Raw genomic sequence first — 26,506 nt, 5'->3', positions numbered from 1 at the left:
GACTTTGGCACAATGCAGGGCAGACTGTAGACATTTTATGTTTTATTTAAGCTTTTATTAAGTTTTATTTTCCAGTGACACATTTACAGACATTGAGGCAGTTTTATTACAGCAAATAAACAAGAAACTTAATATTTAGAGCTCATATGGTCATTGTCTTTCCTTTCTGTAAAAGCACATTTATCTACATATTGCAGATTTTTTTCTATGTAAATGACAGTGTTCACAGAACAGAACCTGTCAGAAAACCTACTGCACCAGCTCCGATTTCCAGTTTTGATGTTCTTAGTTACCTTTAGTTTGTGTCTTGGCTCTTTTCTATATTAAATGTGAGTCACTGACACCTCTGTGCTCTTCAGACAAAAAAACTTCTGAGATGACATGGAAAAGACAGAATCAATTTAAATACTTCAGCTTACAGAAATCTGTGCAAGCAGGTAAGAACAGTGATGCTGAAAGCATTCAGGATGCAGCCCAAGTCCCCTGAACTCCAGAGCACGTCAGAGCTGCAAACCTCAGCTGCACAGACGTCAGCCTGGATGGAGACTGCTCATTACATTCTCCTGACACTGCACGGGTGAGTCATCACTCTAATATATGGCAGAAGAAGGTCATATATTACAGCTGCCTTCCTCAACATATTTCAAATGGGTTCATGATTAAACAAGGAGACTAGTCTAAAAGTTTCCAGGTGCACTTGGGCTATTTTCTTAGATAACAGTCTATTTCCAGCACGAGCATGACAGCCTGGAAAAGGCACGGAATTACGTAACCACCTTTGGTACAAACTCAGCAGCTCCCAGCCCCACAGTGCCAGCACCCACCCCACAAACGTGCTGACACCTCTCCTCAGCTCACACCTGCCCCAGGGAGGTTCTTCAGAATTCCCAGAAGCATAAACAGGTTTGCTCAAACACAAACATGCATATAGGTAAGTACTATACCAAGGTAATATTTAGAAAGACTGAACTATTCACTTAAGAAAAGCTGGAAGTGACTTAAAAATCTGTCACCTCAGCCCTCTTTATCAGTTTTTTTCTCAGACATTTCAAGTCCAGTGACTCAAGGGTGCTTTGAGAACATCAAGAGGAGGACTGTACCTTCCTATAAGGTACAGGAACAACCATTTCAGAAAGTAATTTTCCATAGGATTCTCCCACCTTTAGTGCTGATGGGCCTGGCAAGCCTCAGCTTCCCCACCTTGGTGATGGTGAAAAGTTGTCTCCCCTGCAGCTGTAAGGCTGGGCCTAGGGAGGTGCTCAGTGAAAACAGCCACACTCCTCCACTCACACAGGAAGATGCTCAGACTGTAAGAAAAGCCTGTCCCGATCTAGCAAGTTGAAAACCCTTGGGACAGCTGGCCAAATACAGCTTGAATGACATGTAAACAGGATATTCTAATTTTGCCTCCTCTACCTTTGGGAAACAGCAGCACTAAACGCTGTAGATGTGGGTTCATTTCCTGCCTGTGAATTCAACTGGGGAGGAAAAGTAAAAGTCAGAAAATCAACACACTGCCCATGTGTTCAGCTGCTCTCCAAGGCTGACCTAAGGTGGGCAAGTATTGTAAAATGCAGGCGAACCTAATGGGAAATAATCATGATGTCCCACTCCAGTTCAGAAGGCTGAATGATTTCTTTATTATACCTATGCTAAAATACATTAATATACTATATAAAGAAAGATACTAATACTACAAACCTACTTTTTCTAACTACCATTTCTAACTCCTAACTCATGACCCTGTTCTCAAGAGTCCAGCCCCAGGTGGGTTGGATTGGCCATCAGGCTCAAACAATCCTCACCAGAATCCAACCAAGCAATCACCCCAGGTAAACAATTCTCCAAACACATTCCACATGGGAAAAACAAGGAGCAGAAATAGAAATTGTTTTCTCTTTCTTTCTCTCTGTGCACCACTATGAAAAAATCCTGAAAGAGAAAAAAAATGTGTTTACCACAGGCAAGGGGTTGTTCCCAGCTTTGGTCAGACTCCTGTCTGCAATGATTCCTGCAAGAGGGCAACTCTGGGCTTCCCACAGCCATGAGAGGCCCTGAGCTGCATTGTCCCTTCAGGGACTGGTCCCCCAGCAGCACCCAGAGCTGCAGGAGTGGCCACTGAACCTTCACTGACAGGGCAGCAGCACAGGAGGCCACGCTCCAACACCTGAATAAAGCCAGCTCTACCCCTCTTAGTACCACAGGAAAAGATGCCACACAGTGTGAAGAAGTACTGATAGTTAACTTCATCTTGGTGGGATCTCTGCTAGGCGAGGTATCTTCTGTCTGGACTGCTTTGGCTTTTTGCTGGATCAGGTATTGTCAGTCCTGGATCAGGTAACAGTCTGCTCTCCAGCAGCTGGAATGAACTCCAGGGTATGTGGTCTGTCTGGCTAATTCGATACAAATGTGAACACACACTTGATCCACATCCAAATAGTATCAATGAATGATCCAGAAATGCACAAATGTTACACTCAGGATCATCTCTCTCCCCTGCTTTGACCTAGACTGTCATTTTGACATGAAACAGGAACAAAGTTGGTATAAAAGGGCAAAAATTGGGAAAAAAAAAAAAAAAAAAAAAAAAGAAAGAAATCCACAATGGTAGTTTTCTCTGATGAAAAAGGTGTGAAGTGGGTATGGGCACAACACCCAGGTAAGAAGCACATGTTAAATCTGCTTGTGCCCTCAGTTATGAGCTCTCCCGCAGCCAGTGCCAAACCAGCAGGCAGAGCTGGGAGACTGTGTCTAAAAGCACACTTCTTTTTACCTCCCACCTTTTCAGTTCCCACAGACAGACCAGTGCCACAAGTGCCTGGCTGCTCTGCAAAACCTGGGCACTGAGGGAGAAAGTCCAAGACACTGATTTAGCTTGGAGAGCACCTGGCACTGAGGCAGCCCTCACCTACACCAGGGTTTGGGCATCACCTGCTCTGTTCACAGCCTGCCCACTGCACCTGCAGCCAAACCCTGCAGAGAAACCTGCAGCCCCTCAGCTGAAGTGCCAAGCTGCTGCTAGCAGAGAACTCGTGTCCTGCCAGAGCACTTGGCACTGAGATGCAAACAGGGAAACCCCCCCCAGCCCCAATGGCTCCTGTCAAAGAGCAATATGCTTGAGGGGGAAAGGATTTCTCTTTGCCAATGATCCCTGTGCACAGCGCTGGCACCGAGTCTTGTCCTCACAAAGCAGCTGCCACCCAACCACACTCACAAGAGTCCCCAGAGCTGCCCTGGATGCCTTCTCCACACTCACCATCCCCTGCCAAGAGGGACAGGCGTCCTCTCTTTAGGATGGGTTTGGGAAGATGGACTCTGCTTCTTATAAACTGGATGCCAGCCTCAAGACCAAGTGAGGAACAAGACACGAGATGCTCTTCTCTCCCACTCCTGACACCCCAGCACCCAAACATCTCTTATTTAGTAACTCATCAGCTCCACCACCCACAGTCATGAGACAGCAAAGGAGTTTGTGGCTAAATTTCTAGCAACTCTTAAAAAACACAACTAAAGCACAGTTGAAGAGCAAATCACACTGGTATCATTGTTCTTTAAAAGTCTTTCTAGAACAACACCAAAAATCACCTCCTCAAGGACTGCATAACCAGGGAAAGAGTGAGCATACAGAAAATGGTAATTTTTCACTTTGTTAGTTACAGTAAACATCTCCAAATACATGAGATCTTATGAATTTCATCAGCCAAACCTCCCTTCTCCACTTTGAAAGGTTACATGAAGTGATGAAATGTTAGTTAATTTATGTGTTAGAGGACTGACTAAAAAATAACAGAAAGCTATAATCTTTTCATAATTATAAGTCAACACTTAACTGATATGAGAAGCTCTATTCATAGCCACTAAAAGGAGCATTCATTCCTCTTTGCATCATCCCTTTACCATTATGTCTTGATGCAATTTTCAACAGCAGGTGAAACTACTAAAAATTGGAAACATCGTGAGAAATTTTCCTCTCTCTGGTTTTAATTAAAACACGCAGCAAAACAGAGAAGTGATGAAGAGAGGCAACCCTTCCCACCTCAGCTGCTGCCTGTCACCCACCCTTGGAGGGCCCAAGGCAATGCCAGTGCTCTCTTCCCTACTGCTAAAGCCCTGCTTCACGTTAGGATCACGACACAGCAATAAAGGACAATTCACATCTGATTAGGAAGTACGTGGCAGTTGTTTGGTGCCCTTTTAGGTTTCAGGGGATGCACCTGAGAAGTGGGCACTGGAGGGGCTGCCTTGGGGAGCCTGGGTGAGAGCTGAGCTCCTCACAGGCTCCCAGCACGCAGAGGGACCTTCCAGCCAGGCACTGGCCGGGAGCTGCCCGTCCCCCCAGGAGATCCACCCCGGAGCTGGCACACCCCACCCCCAGCCCTGCTTCAGACATCCATCCAAGTCTATCAAGCAGTCCTCCATGGTGGTACAACTCACAGCCTGGCTAGAGGGGTACTCTGTCCCATCTCCCCTGTCATTAATGAAGATGTCAAACACTACTGACTCCAGAACTGGCTCCAGCATGGACTTCTGAGGTGCTCCACTAGTGATTGGCTCCATCTCAGCCTCATCCTGCTGGTCACACCTGAGCTCAGCCACTTTTCAGTCCATCTCACAGCCTGTACTTCACCATCACCAGTTTGTGCAGAGGGATGCTGTAGCTGACAGCTTGAAAAGCTCTACTAAAGCTGAGATCAAGCGCCACTGCTTTCCTCTAATTCCCCAAGATTTTCATCACAGAAGGCCAATCCAGCACCCCTAGCCATGTTTTCCCTGGTCTTCTTTTCTCTCACGTATCTGCAGAAGCACATCTTGACATCACTGTCTTTCACCAGGGCCAGCTCCAGATGAGCCTTGTATCTCCTGATATTCCCTCAGGTCACCTGTCCCCCCTTCCACCCCTTACATATTACACATTTATTTTCCATTGCTTTTTTCAGAACCCCTTGCTCACCCATTCAGGCCTCTTGCCACTTCTGCATGTCAGGATGGACCATTCCTGAACCTGGAGACTGCAAGCCTTGAAAAGTCAGCCAATTTTCCTGACCCCTTTTCACTTCTCCCAACCTACTTTATCGCTCCTGCAAGCCACTAAAATGCAGAATTTATATGTGAAATATTCGAAGTCAGTTCAGTCTACAGAAATGCTCTCCCTTGCTGTAGGTGGCAGAGTCTGGAGTTCAGCTTCCAAGTAAATCTTGCCCTGTCTAAACTCACAGCAAAATGACATGGCTAAGTAAAGAGCTACCTGTGAATATTTACACATTAAATGCCTACTTAGAGATTTAACTCCCCACTGGATTCTCTTTGGAATTAAAAATAAGCATAAATGCATTTCTGAGTCTGACCTTTGATCAAAACATTTGAGATCCACGTGTAAATCACTCAGTTGGGATTTTTCCTTCTCATGTGTTAAATCACAGCAGCACAACCTAATGCAAACATTCCCTTAATTGCAAAAAAGCCCTTTTGGAATCTCTCCTTTCACTATATTCACCAAGAAATGGACTCCTCAATGCTTCCTTGAAAAAAAACCAACAAAGCAACTAACACAACCCACAAAACTTATCTTTTAAAACTAGCTAAAAGAATTAGTTTAGTTGTTGGAGGTTTTAAAATTTATTTCTGCCTTAAAAAAAATACTAGAGCCTTTGTTTGCAGATAAATGTGACCTCTTCTATAATTATATTCATGAAAATAAGGGCAGCTTTTACCAAATCAATGATGAAACTCTCTACTGTGCTTTCTCTGTAAGGTTAAGAGTGAAGTACAGAGTTGGTACTGAGCTGGTGCCTGCACATCCCCTGCTTCTCCCACTGGTGCCTTTGATAGATAAGGGATTTCATAATTCCTCCAGATGAGCTAATTGTCCCTCTTAGAGAAGGAATCATTGTTGATCCTCAGCTAAAACAGACTGTGCCTCCCTCTAGTACCAGTCACAAAACATCTTCTCTGCTTGTCTCCCACCACTGCAAGAGACACATTCCTTCAAGCAAAGCAAAAAAACAAAAACCAACCCCTGAGAGCTCACTCAAAATGGTTGTTCCCCATTGGTTTTCAGCTGGTGGAGCCAGAGCTTTTATCCTGCAGGGAGGCAGTGACTCAGGCTGGCAGGAATGGCTGTGCAAGGAGGAACATGCATCCCTTTTCCTGTCCTCCCTGGCCCGGCAGCCACAGCAGTGTGCTCAGGGGCAGCTGCTGCTCCCTGTGTTCTGCAGGCCAGGCTGAGAGCCCAGCCAGCACCCAGCCCTTCACTGCTGACAGCAGGAGCACCCCAGCTCACACCTGAGCACCTGCCTGTCCCCCAGGCTCCAAACTTTGTCCCCTGCACAACACTTGCCACCACTTCTCCATGACCTGACCAAGGAGCTCTTTGAGAGAAGAGCATCTGAATTGCTTTATTCCTGGTGTGGACTGTCACCTGCTCTGATCTCTGTACTCCAGCCTGCACAGAGCACACTTATCTCATCTCTTCCCTCCTTTGGGTGTTCAAGTTGTGCCCTGCCCTGGGCTGCAGGATGAGCACAAACATGCAGCTCTTGTCCCCAGCGGTCACACCTGACCTCGAGTCAGTCTTACTTAATTTAGACCCTGAGACAACACTTACTTAAGTCAACTGCTTGGTGAGAAACTGCAAGCTGCATGGTCCAAAAAATTCAAAGAGCAATTGATTTGCAGGCTCATTAGACACTTCTGGACACTTTTTCTGGCTGGTAGCTATTTTTCTGGGGGAACAGTAGTGTTCCAGCATCCAGAAAACAATGCATGAAAACTGTGCCTGCACCAGCAGCACATCCAGCTCCCAGATCTTCCTTCAAAACAGGAATCAAAGTCCACTCTTTAGGGAGATGTTTTTACACATCATAGTCACCTGGCTGTGCAGCTCTTGTCTCTGGAGAAGGGCACACTCATTCATCTCACTGCATTACGGTTGCACTCCCAATCAAATTTACAACATGTACAAGCAAAACTGAAGTCATGACCTAACATTCCCTCACAGTGGCCCTATAGTTTGGTTCCCTGATCAAAATGAAAATGGCTCAAATTAAAAACAAAGTGAGTTTATACCACTTGCAGCTCAGCCCTGGTGCTGGCAGTTCTGGACCAACAGACATTGCCTTGAAAAGGCAAAAGCCCAGAAAACACTTAGGGGGATGCAAATACACAGACATAAGCCTCATAATAAAAGTGAAAGAATGTATTTTCTCAGAAACTTAAGCAAATATTACCATGTATTTGCCAGAAATCTCAGCAGCCTCTCTTTTTTTTTTTTTAATCAAAGTTTTCTCTTGCCTTGTCCACATTGCATGGGAATAGGGAATATTAAGTTAGAATTTGCCCAAATGCAGACTGGTGAGCACCCAGTTGCAGTAAGCACTCCCAGAGAAACTCACCCTCTGAAGACATGTTCCTCCCCACTCAGTGCACGTCTCTTCCTCTCTGCTTTTAAATATCACAGCCAAGTTCACAGCAACCTTGGGGACCCCAGAGCAGCCAAGTCCTTGAAGAAGCCCACACAGACCTTGCACTTGGATGTTGAGAGGGAAGAGGAGTCAAAGCAGGGACGCCCCCACCAAAGAGAAGAAGAGAGGAGCTCTGACCATGGGGATCAGCCAGTGCACATCACCCTTAGCCAAGGACGTGGGCTGAGAGCTGGAGGAAGTGACACCTGGAGCAGGGCTGGAAACTCCCCAGGCAGGCACTGACCCAGCTGGGAACAGAAGAGCTCTAAGTCAATGCTCACTATTCAAGGGGTACTTTGTCAGAAAAACAAAACAAAGTCCTTTCCCCCAGTCTTGAAATGCACTTTTTCTCTGACCTTATAATAATTTAACACCAGGTTTCCCAATTCTGCCAGTCCAACCAAGCAAAACACCCAGTAATTTCAAAGGAAGTTGTGCCACAAAGGAGTCCAGGATTTGTCCTTCAGCTCAGGAGCATGGGGGGTTTTGTTTTGTGGGTTCATTTACTCCCCTCTGGTGAGTTACAAAAGTAAATCAGCTAGACAAAGTGAGATGTGGTGTCCAGCCAGAGCCAGGCCCCCACATGGGCTTGAGCTGCTCCCTGCTCCTGCCTGTCATCCCTCCTGGTCCCTCCTGCCACCCCCAGGGGAAGTCAGACACAGCCCCTGGAGGTGGGAAGCAGGGTGGGAAGCAGGGAAAAGCAGAGCTTCACACACTTGGCACACCAGGAAGCTGATTTGCAAGTCTGCACTTGGCACAACTTCAGAGGATTTTCTTTGGGGCGGGCTCTGTGGATCACCTCTTTCTGGGCTGCTTCTTCAGTGGCCTGGATTCCTCCCAGGTGGGAAAAGATGGGCTGGGAAAGCCTTTTCCCAAAAGAGTCACTTTGCTCCTACACAGCATGCAAGGCTGCCCCAGCCTAACCCAAGCCATCCCTTCTCTTTATACATTTTCTTAATAGGTCAGGGAGGTTTCTTGGGTTTGCTTTTTTGAAAGGTGTGGTCTGGCACTCCAGTCATTCTGCCCCATGTGGAATTGCCCCATTGCTCTCAGGCAATGTGGGATTTGGTGAGTGAATTGCCACATTTGCATTCTGCCAGAAACTCCTGCAAGGGGCAAACCTCGTCCATGCTGGGCTCAAAGCCCCAGGCCCAAACCTGTTGGAGCCCTGGCTACTGAGAATTTTAGACTTTCTGTGCTGACAGACACTGACCCCCAGGAGAACACTGCATTTGACCTGAGGCTGTGGAGAAGGCTTCCAAAATTGAGTAACAAAACTAAGATTACAGGTGTGTAGTTTAAAACCAAGTGTGTAACATTATATGGTAGAAAAAATATGAGTTTAAGGTTTTAGAATATAGTAATATATAAAACAAAATGCCATGGATTTGAGTTCTTCTCTCTCTCTGAACTGGGCAGGGACCAGCTGCAGGTGTTGCTGCTGTGGCTGCCCCACTCTCCACGAACTGGCTCCCAGCACTGTCACTCACCACCCTCACACAGGAGTCTCCCTCAAAACAAACACATGGAAAGACTGGGAGATCCTCTTTCTAGGCAAAGCAAAACAAGCTTTTTTCTAATTGTTTGTGAAACAGCATCTGAGTCTAGCACCTAATGACTGCCAAGATTTCATAAAAAGTCATTAAGTAAGAACAAGCTAGACCTTTTATTTTGCTGTAAAAGAAAAGAAAAAGGCAACCAAATGAATGAAATGGGAAGAGTCCTCAGAGTCCCAGCACCTCATTCAGCACAGGCAGCACAAGGGTGATCCCCAGAACAGCCTGCAGCTCATGTGCATCACCCTGTCCGTGCCTGGAGCTGAGCTGCACCTCCTCTCCAGCCTTAGCTCTGGATTCCTTTAAGGACCCCTGCTCTGGGCAGATTACAAGAAAAGCAGAGGATGCACAACTCTCATCTGCACACAGCCTCCATCCCCGCCCTGAGAGCAGGGCAATCTGGGAGCCCTGTGCCCAGAAGTGACTTTGTACGAGCTGAAAGAGGCCAGCAGGACACAGAGCATCAGAGCCCTGTCCCACAGCACCCACTCCACCTGCTCACAGCCACCAGTTTCTGCAAGTTGCCATACAAGTATTTATCTGTCAAAACACCAGCTCCCCAGGCAAACAGCACATGGCTGCTTCAGCCCCAGCACAAAGCAGTGACCATTCCCTGCTGGGCATGGCCTGGGAGGTGCAGGGGCTGCTGGACAAGCCAGGCAGAGAACCATGGCCAGGAAAAAGCACTGGTGTGAATTTACTCGTTCCCTGATCTCTGTGGTGTAATGAAAACAACTCCAGATGACTCCCAGCTGCCAGAAACAAGTCAGTCATGCCACCCATGACTTCAACAGGACTGTCATTCATGAGGCAGCACTGGATTCATCTGATGTGCTCCATCTTCTAAATAGAACTGCAAGAATTCTAAATACCTTGCATGAATTTTATTTTGAGATGTCTTGAGGATTTCACCCCCCTGAGCTGAGCAGAGGTCTGCACCCAAGTCATGGGGCGTTTCCAGCAGAGCAAGTGCATAATCTGCTCTGCACCACTGCAGCTTTGCAGGGCTGCACTGCCAAGTCCAGCTCTGCTCTAGCCAGGAACAGGTACAACAAGCCAAGAGACTTCGCAAGACAAGCAGCTACTGACATACACTTCAAAAAAATTACATGCTTATTTCTGAAACCAGCTCCAAATATGGACTCTAACACACTTGATTGGTGCGCAGGTCTGTTTTCTATTGACTGTTTAGATTTGGGAAACATGGCTTTGATTAAAAATGGGCAACCTATCAACTGCAGGGAATTTTCACATAACTGCCTGGCAAAAACAAAACAAAACAAAAAAATAGAGCTGCACTAGTTACTGCCATTCATCAAAACTTCTGCCTTGCTTCCTGAGGAATTCCCAGTTTGCCCTATCTACTCCTGAGAATGCACCTACATCTGGGATGCTCCAGGTTAACAGCAGCTCCCACAACACAGAGAAACACAGAGTCCAAGATTTTACCAATTGCAGCTCTTTCCACTGCCTACTTTACAGTTGCCTTGCCTTAGCTGAGACTGCGCTCCAGTATCTTTTGGTTCTTCCCTTTTTCTTTTAACAAAGCCAAAAATCAACATTCCCTTTGAACCAGCAGAGTTATGGAGAGATGGGAAGTCACAGGTGAGACCATCCACAGACAGTGGGGCTGATCTGGCTGCCCCAATTTCATGTTGGTGACAAGAACAGGCAGAGAGCAGCACGTGGCCAGGTTAACTCACTTTTGTGAGCAGGGGAAACCACAGGTAAGTGACAAAGTTTATTCCCTGTCTCCTTGCTCAGAACCACTCCATTAGTGATTATTTTCCTGTCATTCAGTATCTGACCCAAACAAATGTATTTAGCAGGAATTTCACACCAGCAAATACAGAAAACCAAGATCCTGCTCTAACTCTAACCCTACTGAAAGGAATGTCATATCCACAGGGGCAAGAAAGCAGAAGAGCCACAGCAGCAGAGCCTGCAGCTGGCTCAGTCCAGCCAAGCCCACGTTTGATTTATCACAGTCACTACCACACTTCTCCCACCTGGTCAGAAATCCCTTCCTACCAAAGGTTTCCAATCCACACGTGCTGCAGTTCTGCCCTTGCCAGAGACACACACACAAAAAGGTGCTTCAAATTACCAGCATTAAGGTTTGGGACATGCATGAACTGTGCTTCACCAGCACCAGACCCTACCACGGAGCCCATCCAGCTCTGCCCTACCTGGTGCCCCCCTGGGGCAGTGCCAGCACAGAGGGAAACTGAGGAAGTGCAGCAGGACCGCCCAGCCCAGGAGCTGCACCCCTGCACGCCTGGGGAGGGCTGCAGCACAGGGAAAGGTTTGTGCCATGACCACCAGAGCAAAAGGGTATTTCCCATGCCTGGGAGAGGCCACAGGCTCTCCACAGACCACAGGAAATATGATCCAAGCCAGCTGGAGCATCTAAACATGTACAACTGTCAAACTGCATTTAGGAATGGCTTTTTGTTTCTCTTTATTTTAACTTTGAAATTTTCTAATTTTTTCAAGTGACCACTTTAAAGGAAGAAAACATCTTATTTTCTATTTCCAGGAGTTCTGAGGTGTCAGCAGCGAAACAGTTCACCAATTAAATAAATGTTTGGATGGCTGGGAAACAATGAAAGTCCCTAGAGTACTTCCACAATAGTCATCTACTTTTCCAAAAAACGATAAATACATTCTGAACAGAAATGAGCTTTCTTCAGCCAAATTCTTAAAAGAATAATATTACACGAGACACAATCTTTTGTTACCTATTAAATGCCTGCTGGTCATCCATTTGATCCACTCCCTATTTCATGACAACCTCTGATATTGACACTCTACCATTGCACACTGCCTTCCCTGCAGTTCTCCCCACACCCCCAAACACACACATTAACCTCACAGACACCAAATGCACTTCACTGCTGCTGCCTGCTATTACAATTAAGGCTGGAGATCACCTTTTGGGAGAGATCAATAAGTATTTGTGCTGTTATTCCAACCCAATCACAATCCCTCTTTCCAAGTCACTTGATTTCCCATCCCTGGCACCCGAGGAACTCAATTCTCTGCTCAAAAACCCATCAGGGGTCCCTGAACCCACCTGCACAAGGGCATCACCGGGGCCCCGGGGCAGCTCAGCCCTGGTGGGCAGCACCAGCCCAAGGTGGTTTTTCACCAGGCCAGGCAGAGGTGCCACTGGAGCCCCTTCCCCAGCAGCAGAGGGTGGAGCAGTGGCCCTTGTGCCCCAGCCCAGCCCCACAGAACAGGGGCTCAAACTCGACTGCCCACTGATTTCCATGCAAAACCTGCCAATAAGAACTTCTCCAGCTCGAATTTGGAAATAGGTGTCACTGCAATAAATGCTGACCCCCCAGCCCAGCCCCTGTGCAAGCCCTCCACGCTGTGTGCCCAGTTCTCAGCTGGGCATTCACGAGTGTTTGTGCTCTGGGTGCAGGGCTTGTTCCTGCATCAGCCACTGGCCTTGGCTTAAAAGTTTGCTGGAACCATAAATGTGACTTGGGAGATTTAGTGAAAGCTGCTCCAGAAAACAAGGAATGAAGTTTCACACAAAGTGAAATACTCCAGCTGGAAGATATACATGACTTGCTTGGCTGCTTTTTTGTGCTCAGTCTCAGCACAGTAACAAGCAAGGCTCTGCTGACAGGGAGCTAGAACAACCCAGTGAGGTTAATAAAGAAGAGATAACACATACCACAGAATGGAACTATCTGCTCCAGTGTAAAAAAAAAAAAAAAGCAGAAAACCCACACCGGCACATTGAAAAATCACATAAAAATCCAGCCAAACACCACATTTACTGATTGATCATTAGCACATTTGCTAATTTTTTTCAGAGTTGAAGGCTAATAAGCCAGCAGGAATCCTGCTGCCAGCCTCAGGAGCTGTCACACCCCTGGAGCAGCTCCAAGCAATGCCACATCACAACCCCAGGTACGATGGTCCTGTCAGGACTTGAACCTTTCAGGCAGCTGAACACAGCCCTCCAAAGGGAGCCTTTCCAAGCTCACAATAAAACTTACACACATCATGCACATTCCTGCATCCCATCCCTCTGCCTGCTTCAGTTTGGGTTTACTTCACACATCCCCATCCCTGTCACAGAGGAGGCACTTTGTCCAGGATGGGCACAAAGATCAACCACCACATCACACTCTAAGACACTCAGTTTCTCCAGCCACAGAACATGAAATTATTTAACAATCATATTAACTATTTAACAATTATATTAACAATCAACCAGACTCTGCCAATGTGCTGTGAAGTGAGATATTTGGGACATATGATGTAGGTAGAAGGCCAAGTGTAGAGCTTATTAAATGTCTGTATAAATGTTTAGGTCTTAGTAAAACTACTTGGCTTATCACTGTTAGTTTACTTTCTTTCCATTGCTGAACAATCCTAACAGATATCTGAAAATTACTTTGCCAAGTTTGGGGCATTTTTTAATAATAATTTTAGCATTTAAAAAAATCACTTTAGAATTAGGCAAATTCTCTTCCTTTGAGAGTGTTTTCTAAGCACCCAATATCTACACAGCTAAGAGCCACTTACATCCTAATTTATTAACTGTGGATATTAAGGATTTCAACCTAGGCCTGCTGCCATGAAGCCATCAGTGGTAGCACACAAATGTGTACCATTTACACATTTCAGATGTAAAAATTATACAACTTCAAGGATGTTTTCCACTGGAAAAAAGTCAACTTCAATCAAACTATAAAAACAGCTACTTTGACAGTTACTTGCTCCTTCACAGCAGGGTAGCATTTCTATTCTGCAAACTACAGGGTCCACTGAACCCATTAAAGTCACTAAACTGGGATTTCCTCCCCGTTCACCACCGTGTATGAACCTCCAGTGAGTGACTGGACCTCAAACGGGACATTCACACCCAAAAATCTTTGTGGAAGATCCAGCACAGAGGCGAGGGAAACAACTGCCAATGCAAGTTCAACTCTGCTACAGAGCCATTTTTAACTTCCAGTCTTGCTCAGGATGTCTCCCTGACCCACCTGAGAGAGCAGAACTGATTGGGTTGGGTTTTTTTTGGGATGAGAGGGTAGGCAAAGGGGGAAGAGTATGTTTAAAAAACCTGCTACTTCTGGGATTTATTCTTGAGGAAAGCACCATGGCCTTGGCCTGGAGGTTGTGACAGCCCTAAAAGCTGGGCAGAAGCAATGAACTGCTCAGTGTTTCTCACAGCATTGCCACTCCAAACCCAGCTGCAGCACAGGCTCCCCTCAGCCCCACAAAGATTCCCTCCCCTGGCTCACTGCTGCACAGCCTGGCCCCAAAACCTGCTGGGCACTCACAGAACATCCCTAAACCCTGAGGCAGCACAGGAGCTCACAAACCTGTACCAGCACAGCACTGCTCCTGCCCCCACCCACCCCTGTCCTACAGACTCAAACCTCACCTTGGTACCCCTAATCAAGCACGTGGCAGTTCTTCGGAAGAAGGTTTTTCTCCTTTTCCTTTTACACACAGTGTTTGTATTTTTAACAGAGTAAAAGCATGTGCAATAAAAAGAAACAAAAAAATCCCATTTGCTATGAAACAATATCCCATCCACAGTCAAGCGTCCTGCAACTGAAGAAAATGTTTGTCCCCATTCATAACACAGTCTTCTATCCAAATTACAGCCATCCAAATTCCCATTTCATGTTAAATGTACATGTTACATGTATCTAGTACCTAGTAGAACAAAACCACACACACACAACTCTCTCCTGCTGTTATTACATCAATTCCCAACTTCAAGGAGAGTCATAAGGATGCACATGGCTAGCAGGGACTGCAAAAAGCCATCTCAGGAGCATCCCTCATAGCACATTTCATGCCACAGACAAAATTCCCTTTTGCCAGCTCTGCAGACTTGTGTTATCCCATGCTTTTTCCATGTTAATTCCTTCTACTTTCTGTCCCCCCACCTTCCTTCTCCTCATTCCCTCTGGCTGATGTTCCAGCTACAGACTCTCACTGCTACCATGATTTCCTTGCCTCATTCAGGGGTCAGGCTCCTGGCCACGAGGATGCTGCTACTGCACAGGTACCCAGCAGCTCCCACACAGCTCCTCCTGCACCCTCCCCTGTGAACACACGCCTCCCTCGCCTGACCCCCTTTGAGGCTTTCTTGCTCTTTGGCCAGAAAAGCCTGACACTCTCAAATTCGTTTCAGCAATGTATTTTCCAGCTCTAATAGGGAGATTTGTTTGAACACTTCAGGGACCCCGCCATGTGAGTTTATTTCTATTTAAGTGTTTGCCTGTCAAAGGCAATTTTTTCCCAGGCAGCCTCAACTGCAAATGCTGAAGGACATCAGCTGCTTACGAACACTGAATGAATTTCTAAGCCCAAAAAAAGAGAAATATAAAGTAATTACCAGACAATAAACCTTTGCTTATCCCTCCAAATGATATGATGTATCAATCATTACTTTGATGGAAACAGGAAACAATATTTCACAAAGAAACCTTCAGGAGTTCTTAAGACTGAATTCCATAGCAAATCTCTCAAGTGTTCTGCTCACCAATTGTAAGCTTATCTAAATTTCATTCAAATTTTCAAATTTCATTTATATGCAATACAGCTTTTAGAGACTTAACACTGTTACCTGTTACCTTGATCTCACTTGCATAAACACCCTTTCATCACATCAACCTGCACACACAGAAGAAGCACAAACATACAACTCTGAATTCATGAGCATATTGCAAGGCTCAAATCCAGATTTACATGGATGACTATGCATATAAAGAGCAGAGGGCCTAGATGGGTCTAGAGATTTATTTCCTCCCTTCACCCAGTCTTCCCTCACCCACCAAGCCAAAGGCTTTTCAACACCATGTTATCAGCACTGTTTCTTGGTGGTGCTCCAAAAAACATGTGCTGGTACTGCTGGATGGTTTTCTGGAAAGAGAGAGCTCTCAAAAGTCAAGGCTACTCACCAGGGCTCTGCCAAACTGAGGACTGCATTATTAACAGAATCCAGGCTTTGTGTCCCACCCTGAGACACCCCTGGCAAACCTCCTCCAAGAGCCCTGGTTTTTCCTGCAGGATGAGGACAAAGCTGCCCGTGGAAGGCAGGGAAGGTGGCAGCTCTGGGACAGGATCACTTGTTCTGGCTGGGGAGCACCACACCTGGTCTGAACTCTGTTCTGCATCTCAGCTGGGGGGTGAGCAGGCAGCAGGGCTGGGGAGGGCTCTGGATGTGCAGAGATGGGGAGAAGCACATTCACAGAGGGCACTGCCTGCACAAGGGGAGCTGAAGGACAAGGCAGAGCTACAGACTTGCTTGTCTCTCTGGACTTTGCACAGGCAGGCACCTCCTGCAGCTTCAGGAGAGGACAAGGTGACCATTAAGTCCCTTCTTGTGCTGGATCCCACCACCGAGGCCAAGGTGAGCAGAACCCTTGCTGGGGGATGTTGCAGCACAGCAGGGGCTGCCAGCAGTGTGTGACTGCTGCCTGCTCCCCTGCACCCCCTCCTGCACTGCTGACAACACACCAGCAGGAGCTCTGCTGCAGAAACACCAGCCAGATCAGCCCAAGTGCTCAGCATGCACCTTTCCCTGCCTGGCAGGGGACAAGCCACAGGTTTACGGTCAATCCCACAAGGATGCACGACTTGGATGGGTGTGCCAAAACACAACTTTAACCTTAACACTTTCTTCCAACACCTAGACATCACACTGAAGTATTCTGCAAAGAAAACTGATTTTAAGACAGTGCCTGAGCTCATGACTTTCCAACACCCACCAATGTCCTGCTGACACCTCGGGATGAACATCCCATTTAAAAAACAACCCTGAAACAACTTTTACCTCATCTCATATGAATGTTCAGCTCAAAAGAGTTATGAAAATGAGTGAAAGTACTTTTTTATTACCTCATTTCTCAGCATCTGCCACTAAATCTAGCATGTTCACTAAACTGACCTACCTTGACAGGGGGTTTCAGAGGGTTGAGGAGGAAGAGGCTTGGACAGGGAATGCACAGGAAGCAGCTACAAGGGAACAAAGTCTCACAGCTTTACCCAGTTCAGCTGCTGCCAAAGGAAGGGTCTCGGATTCCTGGATCCCTGTCTGCACCCTCTGTCTTGGAGCAACTCACCAATCCAGCCCCAAACAACCTTCCCTCTTTTCCCTCCTTCTCTGCAGGCTTTGTTTCACTCAGATCAGGGAGTGCAGGTGGCTGCAAGGTGCTGGAGGGAGCACATGGAAGTGGAATGGTGCTGTCCTTCACCTGTGCAGCTGGGCAGATGCAGAGCCTTTCTTCTGGCACCACTGGCATCTTTACTCAGATTAAACCAAGGGTAGGAGGGCATCTTCCTTCTCTCTCCATATGCACTGCAGCCTGGGAGAGGAGGGGAGGATGGAGAAGCTGGAGCAGTAAAGCAAAGCTCTAGCACAGCAAAGCTGCCAGCACAGCACTGTCAGGACCTGCAGAGCAGCACAGGCAGACAGCTGGGAGTGCACCAGACCTGAGGGCTTGCACCCTGCCTGGCTTGGCTCCCCCAGAGCCTCTCTGGAGATCACACCCTGCACTTCTCCCCCATCTCGTATTTATTTGTCCCAGACTACAAATCCCTCCTGAAGCAGAGCAGGGAGGTGTGGGAGAGCAGCCAGGGCCTGCCAGCAGCAGCACCCTTGGGAGAGCACTCACACAAACTGACCCACAGCCAGCATGGAGGCAGGGTAGAGCTGCTCCTCCTCCAGGCAGAGCTGGCTAGTCCCTGGACCTCAGTTTCAAAATAGCACACTGCTCAATTTTTCTTTTTTACTGGGGTGTGGGGGGCAGGCAACAGCAACATGAGGACAGAACACAGAGCACAGTAAATACCTGGTGTCCTCATACCAGCATTTACTCATTAGACAATTGAGCTCATCTAATTAAGAAGCAGTAAAGCATCTCCTCTGTTCCCTCCACCTTGCTGGACCTGTTGGCTCAACACTTCTGCTCTTCACAGGCACCAAGGAGCACCCACCACTGCCTCTGGAGTGTGCCATTCACCAGTGCTATGCAAACAGCTCACAGCTGCAGCATGTACAAACTGCCATGAAAATCAAGGCACTTTCCTTGCTTCCCTTTATTAACTTAAGACACTCTCAGGCAAGTCAAACTAAAACCAGACTTCTCCCTATTCTGTTCTCACTCTCCTTCACTCTGACCCAACAGCCTCTGGTCAGCCCTGCCAGTCTCTCATGCACTGGCTCAGCCAAAACTCAGCATTCACCAACATGGATCATCTGAACCAAAAAGGTGGGATCAAATCCACCAGGATTTATCAAAACTTCAACAACTCCAAGAACTTTCTCTTTCAAAGCACCCCAGTTTTATGGATTTCATCTGCTTCCAGCCACATCAGTGGTCCTCAGTGCTGCCACAGCAGGAGCCTCCAGAGCAGCCCAGCACAGGCTCACTGCTCATCCTGCACTGGGTGCATTCCCGAGGCTGGGAGCACACATGCAAGCAGGGCATCTGCAACTGCCAAACTCTGACAAACATGAGACTCTATCCCCAACACAGATCCCCCACATTTGCTCCTGAGCCCCTGATTGCACTCCCAGCTTTCCCAGGCCACAGGAAACACCTCCCAGAAGCTCAGGACAGGTAACTTGTTCTCACTCTTACGTTTTATTCCTCAGTCTCTCACTGCAGACCGTGGAAATGTTGAAGGCAACATTTCCTGCAGTTCATGTGTTACAAAAGGCTCACCCAGCTTTCTGCACAGCTTCTGAAGGGAACCAGAACTGCCCTCAGCTGCTGAGGAGCATCGTGCCAGGTGCCAACAAAGATCCAGCGGGTGATCCATCAGCTTCCTTATCAGCCCCGGACGGATGAAGGAAGGCACTAAGCACTGCATTCAGCCTCCTTTGTCTGGGCACAAAAGCTCGGAGAAACTCTGCCACCGCAGTTTACAGGAAGGTTTTCTCGGTAGAGAGGCTGCTGCTCACTTAGCTACCTGCACTGACGGCGCAGGTCTCTCTCCCAGACAATGGAGGCAGCCCTGCAGCTCCTGCCCTGCAGAGCTCCCAGCGCTGCGCCGAATGCACGCCGAGCCCCGCGCCTGGGTCAGCGAGCGGGGTGACACGGCTCCATCCCCAGCAACGCACACAGAGCACGGACAGAGCCATTCCCTCCAAGGGCTCGGATGGGCCGGCCCATCCGCACCCCCTCACCTTCCCCTGCTCCAGCAGGGAGCGATCCAGCTGCTCCCGGGGCCGCCCGGTCCCGCAGCTGCCGCTCACCTGCAGGACAGCCAGGGCAGTATTTGCACGCTCCGGGATCAGCTTTTCACAGGTGTTTTTAGCCTTCACCATCCAGTACACAGCAAGACAGGCAGGGGAGCCTAATCCTAACTACTGTGGCTATAAAACACGTGCACTCATTTGCATTTCAAGAATATCCACATTTCAAGAAGTTCCTTTTCTTCCATTAAAAAAGCAACAAAAATTCAGGAGGTGACCAACAGACCGACTTAACCTCAGCAAGGGCCAAGGGCTCCCCTCCTCCAAACTCCCCTGTGGTCCTAGGGATGTCCCTGCGAGGCCTCGCGGGGCAGGAACAATGCTGGGCTCCCACAGGTACTCTGAACTAGCACAAAAATTTCATCGAACGAGGCACTAAGAACTGCCCCACCAGCCACGCTCATCATCTACAAAAGTTACCACAGACTGAGAGCAGGATCGCAAACACCACATCCTCTGGGATGTTGGAAGTTAGCAGAGAAGCTTCAGCAGCCCGTGAGGAAGAGAGTCACTGTAAGCCCCGAGTGCACAAGCGGCTCTCGTCACACTTCAGACAAGTCTCCCAAACCGCACGTGGAAAGGGAAGAATCACACATCCCGGCAAACGGCGTTAGGAAGAGACGAGATAGAGTTCACATACCGGGAGTGAACTACGGTGCAGGCGCTTCGGCACCAGACAGGGACTGTGGCCATGTGAGACTTCAGCAGGCGCCTGGTCCAGAGCAGTCCCGGGCAGCGCACGCCCGGCCTTCTCCACGGCCGAGCCGCCCGACTCGGCAGGCCCCGCACACCGCCGCCCTCCAGCCGCCCGCTCCCCCCGCCCCACTCACCGAAGTACTCCTTCTTCATGTGCATCTCCAGCTCCTTCTCCAGCTCCAGCGTCAGCGCCTCCAGCCGCCTCTCCGCCTGGCTGGGGCCGCTCTCCCGGCACGGCGTCACCTGGTAGGGGAGCTTGAATTTGGGAGCCGAAGCGGAGCCTTTGCTCGGGCTGTAGGCGTAGGGGGGCGGCGGCTCGGGGGCGCCGGCCGGGTGCTGCTGGTCGTGCCGCGGCGGGGACTGGGCATGGATGCGGTGGTACACATCCCCCAGCTCGGGCACGACGCCGTCCTCCTGCAGGCCGGGCCCCAGCAGGGACGAGCGGGGCGACGGCAGCTGCAGCTCGGGATAGGCGCTCATGGAGCCCCGGGAGCTCCGCGAGCTCTGGCTGGAGATGCTGGAGCGGGGGCTCACCACGGCGGGGCCGGCCGAGCCGCGGCCCTCGGGGCCGCACAGGCTGGAGCGGGGGCTGGCCAGGGCGAGCCCGGTGCCGCCCGCCCCCTCGGGCTCGGCGCTGCCCGGCGGGCCGTACCTGGAGTCCGAGTAGCTGGAGCGGGGGCTGGCGGTGCAGGAGTACTGGCTGGCGGTGCTGGAGCGGGGGCTGGCGTGGCGCTGGTCGTAGCCCATGCTGATGCCGCTGGTGCGGTTGCTGCTGGGCTTGCTGCCGCCGCCGTCGTAGCCGGTGAGGCTGGCGCGGGGGCTGGAGTGTTTGCTGGTGTCGCTGGCCGTGCTGGCGTAGCTGGAGCGGGGGCTGAGGGCGGCTCCGTCGTACTGCACCAGGCTGGCGCGGGGGCTGCCGTACTTGTCCTGCCCGGGCACCACCAGGCTGGAGCGGGGGCTGGAGAACTTCTCGTAGGGCAGCGCGACCGCGCCGCCCAGGCTGGAGCGCGGGCTGGAGAACTTGCCGTGCTCGGCGGCGGGGCCCGGCGAGGAGGCGGCCAGGCTGGCCCGCGGGCTGGCGGCGCCGAACTTGCCGTCCGGGCCGCCGGGCGCCCGCCCGCCGCCCTTGGCCACGTAGCCGGCCTCGTAGGCGCTGCCCGCGGCGTAGCGGTAGCCCTCGGCCGAGTAGCGCTTGCCCTTGTCGGCGAAGCCGCTGTAGCAGGGCAGCGCCACCTCGGAGCGGGTGCACAGCCCCTCCTCGCAGCACGGCGGGCCCGCGCCCGGCGGCGGCTCGGCGGCGGCGCGGCCGTTGGCGCGGAGCGGGGCGGCTTTGCCGCAGGGGGCGGCGGCGGGGAAGCCTTCGGCGGGCGGCGGCGGCCCGGCGGTGCCGTTCATCTTCCGGCCCCGCTGCTCCGCCGTCATGTGGGCGGCGATGACCCGCTTGGTCTCCTCCAGGTCGGGGTGCAGCATCAGGTCCCGGCGGCCGCCCCGGCCGTACGGACCCTCCGGGCTGGGCTCGTACAGAGACAGGTCCTCCATGAACTTGGTGGCCTTCAGTGCCATGTCCTCCTCGTACTTCTCCATGCTCTGCCGGAGCCCGGCGGCGCGGGGCGGGGAAGGGCGGTGAACTCTCCGCGAAAGCGCAGCCCGGAGCGGAGAGAGGACTAAAAAGAAAAAAAATTAGAAAAAAAAAAAAAAAAAGAAAAAAAATCTAAAAAGAAAAAAAAAAGTTTCCCAAATCCAGCAACACAAAAAGCACCCCAAAAGAAAGCCCCTTCCCGCGGTCCTGGTGGGGCAGCGGCGGGACGCGGCTCCTCGTCCGGAGAGCGGCGGGCGGTGGCCGGGCTCGGGGCGGTCACCCGGGCGGCATCCCGCGCCGCGGCGCTGGGCTCGGTGCGGCCGGGCTGCCCGGCGGAGCGCGGCCGGCGCAGACGAGGCGCCCCTGTGTCACTTTCCAGCCTTAAATAAGTTGCTCGGTCCAGTCAATGGCGCGCTGCGCGGAGGAATTTGCGCTCGGCGGGTCCCTGCCCCCGCCGCCCCCGGCGGCCGCCCCGCGGCGGGGCCGCGGCCCGCCCGCACCCCCGGGCGGGGGCGAAGGCGGCGGCCGGCCCGGAGGGGCTCTGCGGCGCGGCGAGCGCGGCGCGGGGCGCGGCGAGGCAGGGACTCCTTTGTGTGGGGCAGGAATGCGAGGAAGGAGACTGGGCGCTGCGTCCCGCTGGAATGTAGCTAATGCCGGAGCCAAACAATGATTTTCCCCGAGTCAGTCAGGGAGAGGGCGGCCGCGGCGCTGCTCGGCGGCGGGGTCGGCAGCTCCCTCCTCGGCTGGGGCCGGCCGAGCCCGGCCCGGGGCTGGCGGCGGGGCTGTCACCGCGCCGGGGTCCCCACGCGGGGCTCGGCAGCCGCGGGAGCCGCGCACGGAGCGCCCGGGCGGGAGCGCTCGGGGTCCCGGCCCGGGGGGCTGCGCTGCCCGCGCCCCTCGCTGCAACTTTCCGGCAGCACCCGCGGCCTCGTCCTGCGTGGGGAAGGGGCGGCTCTGCCCCGCCTGCGGCCGGGGCTGCACCACACAAGCACCGGCAGCCCCGCACCTGTGCGGAGCTCCCAGCGCTGGCGAGGCGCCTCCGCTGAAAGGACTTGTGTTTGTAGCATGGCAGCTGAGGGTTGTTGCCAGTTATTTAAAAAAAAAAAAAAAGAAAAAAAGCAGCCCTAAGACATATGATAAACATATTGTGGCCTAAAGCAATCTGTGAACTGACTGGAGTGTAAAAAAGCAGCTACTGTGTGTATGTGACTGCAAGACCTTCGTCTGTTGATTGCTGATGAACACCCTGGCGCCGCTTGCTATTTACATCTGTGTGCTCACGGGAAAGAGTGTCAGAAAACAACCCCTCAAAACGGCAACTGAATGAGACCTCCGATACTCAACAGTGGCCTAGAGGTTTGGGGGGTTTTTGTTGTTGATTTTGGGGTTTTTTTTGTAACTGAGCTGCAGCTCCCTGACAATCGTTTGTGTTGATGGCAGAAATGCTGACAAAGACCTAACAGGTATCTGATGGGTGTCCTTATACTGCTGGGTGCTGAGCACCCTGCAAGGAGAGAAATATGGCTCAGGTCTGAGCTGTAGGCACTGCTGTGCCAAGAACATTTTATTCTGTTATCAGACCTAATTAAACATTAAAAGCAACTGTGTACTCAAAAAGGTCCCCAGCAGTGGAGGGCAATTGATTGGCAATAGGTTTTCTTGTGTGTGCACGGGTGGCAGGAAAAAAAAATCCAACAAGCCACGTAAATGTGCAGAGAAAGACCTGAAAAACAAATCTGTTAGGCATGACAGAGGCAGTCCATGTCCATGTGAACATACATAAGCAAACACCACTCTTGGGAATCAAGTGCTCTTTTCCGTGATCACATCTTTCACTACACTTTTTGCCCATCTCCTAAGCAAGCTGCTACCACGTGTGGTACCAGTGGAACAAGTTACATGTCACCCGTAGCCTGCAGGTGTGTGCTGGTGGAAGGTGCCTCTGCAGCAGGGTGTCCTGGTGCGGTCCCTTGCTGCTCCCGCAGGGACCAGCAGCAAACACCACCCAGGGAATGTGCCCCAGCTGTGGGGGGATCACAGCAGCAGCTCAGGTCCCTGTCCCATTCAAGCCATGGACCCTGGTAAAGTTGTCAGCACAGATAAAAACGGTGCTGTCACTGTGCAATGTGGACCATCCCTTCCAAGAACAGAGAGCTTCCTCACACAGGGCACACAGAGACCACCTTTAACTTGAGGCTTCATCTGCTCCACCTGGAATGAAGTTTGTGGCAGTGAGCATCTCATGACCTGCTGCCCTCAAGTATACTGCTGCAGAGCTCCTTCCTTCATTCCTGGGGCCTGTACGAGGCTGTTCTCTCCTGTTCTTAGTTAACTCCTGTTAACTAAGTGGTTAAGCACCACTTAGTGCCAGATTCCGTAAGGTTGTCTTCCTGAGAAACTGGGAGAGTGGCTCATGGACAGCTTGGAAGGTTGGTCTGTCAGAGCACATGTCAAGAAAACATACTCTGCTTTAAGGACATCTTGTTTTGTTTTGGGGGGCTTTTTGTTTGTTTGTTTTTTTTGTTGTTGTTGTTTTTTTGTTGTTGTTGTTTTGTTTTTCATTTGGGATTTTTTTGTTTGTTTTGTTGGTTATTTAACCTTCCAACATTCAATAGCTTTATTATTAATCTGACAGAGTGGGTAGGACGTGCTGGGAAGCCCTTGCCCATGTGCTCATGTGAGGAAGTATTTTGGGCAGGTATCCTTACAGCAGGAACTGCAGAGCTGAAGCTGCAGCTTACAGCAACACAGTGTCCTCCTGTAGCTCTGTTCTTCTGAGCCACAAATCTGCCCTTGCTCTGCCTTTTGAGGCCACTCAGTTCTGTGCTGCTTCTGCTGCCAGCTGGTTTCTGCACTAAGTCTACTGGCACTTGAGTCATGAAAGCATGGACTTTGTTGGGTATGAACTTAAGGGAAAAACATACTGGGGAGTCTAAGGAAACAGCCCTTTTTAGTAAGCAATGTGGATCAAATGGTAAAATCACTTACTTTTACTGTTAGAAAGCTTGTACTTGGTAAGTAACATCCTAGTACTGTGTTCCCAGCTCAGCCCTGCTGCAGGGACAATGCTTCTGGCCCTCTCTCCACCAGGGCGTTGTTCTTCTGTCACACACATGAAGAAGCTCACCTTTATCTGCAGTACAGCCCCAGGTGTGGGCCATACAGGTGGAATAAATGTGCTTGCAGTGGTACATAGCACACACAGTGCTGTTGCATTGCTCACAGAGGACCATCTGTACCAGGCTGTGCAAACAAAGACTGGAGTTAAAGCTGCTGTTGCTGTACTGAGTCTTATCATTCTCTTCACTGTTAGATACATGAAAATCTAAAATACTGGGTGGTTACAGCTTGACAATCCTGATGTGGTTTTCTCCCTACCTAATTTTCAAAATACTTGCTTAATTATAGCAACCAGCAGTACTGCAAAAAGACCGACACTTCTGCAACGGAGAGCACAAGAGCTACGGGAGTGTCATTAAAGCTGAACTTCATTTCATGGTTTGGTGTGGTTATCCTTATGCCTGAATTTAAGTTATCTCAGAAAATCAGACATTAAGGAAAGCCAGCTGTTTCTGTTAATTAAACTCCATTGTCTAAGACTTAAAGGGAGCAAACCAGCCAGGTGGAGTTATTGATCTGTGAATATCAGCTGGCCTGGCCTCCCAGGCAGAGCTCTCCTGATCCTTGTAATCGCCAGCGCCTACACGGGAGCACCACCCGAGGCAGGGAGACCTGCTGCTCTGCTGCCCTTTGCTTCCCCGAGCTGCAAACAGTTTATTACCAACAAGGCAGGGAAGCTGTCAGTGTAAGAACTCCCTGTGGAAACTTTAGCTCGGGTGAAGACAATGGCAAAAATCCCACAACTTGTGTTGTGGTGTGTGTGTGTTATATCAGACCTGACACAATGCAGGAGGGAGTTCTTTGTCTCACTTCATCAGCTGAACAAGCTTCAGATTTGCCTACTGAACTGGATGCTGCCTGCTTTTTTGCAATTTATTTCATTTCTTTGTCTCCAGCATTAAGAAATCAATGAAATTATACCTTGAAATCCACAAGGTAACTGTTTTCCACTTTTAAAATTGATCAGTTTCTTGGTAAGGAACATAAATAATTATTCTTTTATCTCTGGTCTGTTTTAAGCCTGGTGAAAAAAAAAGACCAAACGTGAACAAACACAAAACCCCAAAAACGTTGTGAAATTAATTTAGAAAAGAATTTGAAGTGTTTATATTTTGGGATGGGCAACTGAAGCTTTGATTTTCTTTGAAGTGGTAGCTGTATTGGATTTATCTTGCTTTGTTTTGCATGTTTGGGTCCCGTTTGTTAATTTGTGTTGTCATACTTTTAAGTATAAGCCAACATTTCAGAATAGGAAGTTTGGATATTAATATGTATTTTTGACTTGGGTGATTTGTTTGAAAATCACTCTATTCTGACCTGTATTTTAAAATGATCATTTGCAGTTGATCGCAGCTTCTAAAAATTGCAGTTCTAGAGTGCGTTTTAGGGCACCATCTTCTGGCAGACAGCACACAGTGTATTTGAACGGCTGCCCTCGCTAGGCACAACTATTTAAAATATTTCTGACTAACACCACTCCGCAGGCTTACAGGTCATTTCTCATTCTAAATCTGCAATAAAACACTATTTAACATTTTTTACATTCTTCTTATTCACTGCAACTGCAGCTATTCACTGTGCTGCACAAACATAACTTGGGACAGACCCTGTAAAATTCCAGTCACAACAGGCGCTTTGTGAACGTGCTGGGGTAGACAGACAACATCTGTCCAAGCACTTATGATTAATGCACCATATATGTATCTTATTTCTTTTATAGCTTCATCTTCCACTTCTCTTACATATTTCAGATAATCACACTTCTGTACAGCACGGTTTATGGGCTCATGCTTTGGAGGCTGCACAGGGCACTGGCCATAATTCCTTGCACTCACAGGACACAGTCACT

The 26,506-nt window shown here is 49.7% G+C and overlaps 1 protein-coding gene across 2 annotated transcripts in view; it reads right to left on the bottom strand.

The window, feature by feature from the left end:
• Positions 1-21,621, bottom strand: part of WTIP (WT1 interacting protein) — an 82,282-nt gene extending 60,661 nt beyond the window's left edge. The window contains exons 1-2 of one of the 2 annotated variants that reach the window (XM_077786258.1): positions 20,611-20,679; positions 20,093-20,201 (exon numbers count right to left, since the gene is read on the bottom strand). In XM_077786258.1, coding sequence (XP_077642384.1) covers positions 20,093-20,117 — 25 coding nt within the window. In that variant the 5' untranslated portion in view covers positions 20,118-20,201; positions 20,611-20,679. Of the gene's footprint in view, positions 1-20,092 lie in introns of both variants that reach the window. The other variant, XM_021536706.3, reaches the window with a different exon arrangement.
• Positions 21,622-26,506: the final 4,885 nt, after the last annotated feature.

This window comes from Lonchura striata, chromosome 13, assembly GCF_046129695.1.
Source record: "Lonchura striata isolate bLonStr1 chromosome 13, bLonStr1.mat, whole genome shotgun sequence".
Lineage (NCBI taxonomy): Eukaryota > Metazoa > Chordata > Aves > Passeriformes > Estrildidae > Lonchura > Lonchura striata.
This window is presented reverse-complemented; position numbering and strand designations above follow the sequence as displayed.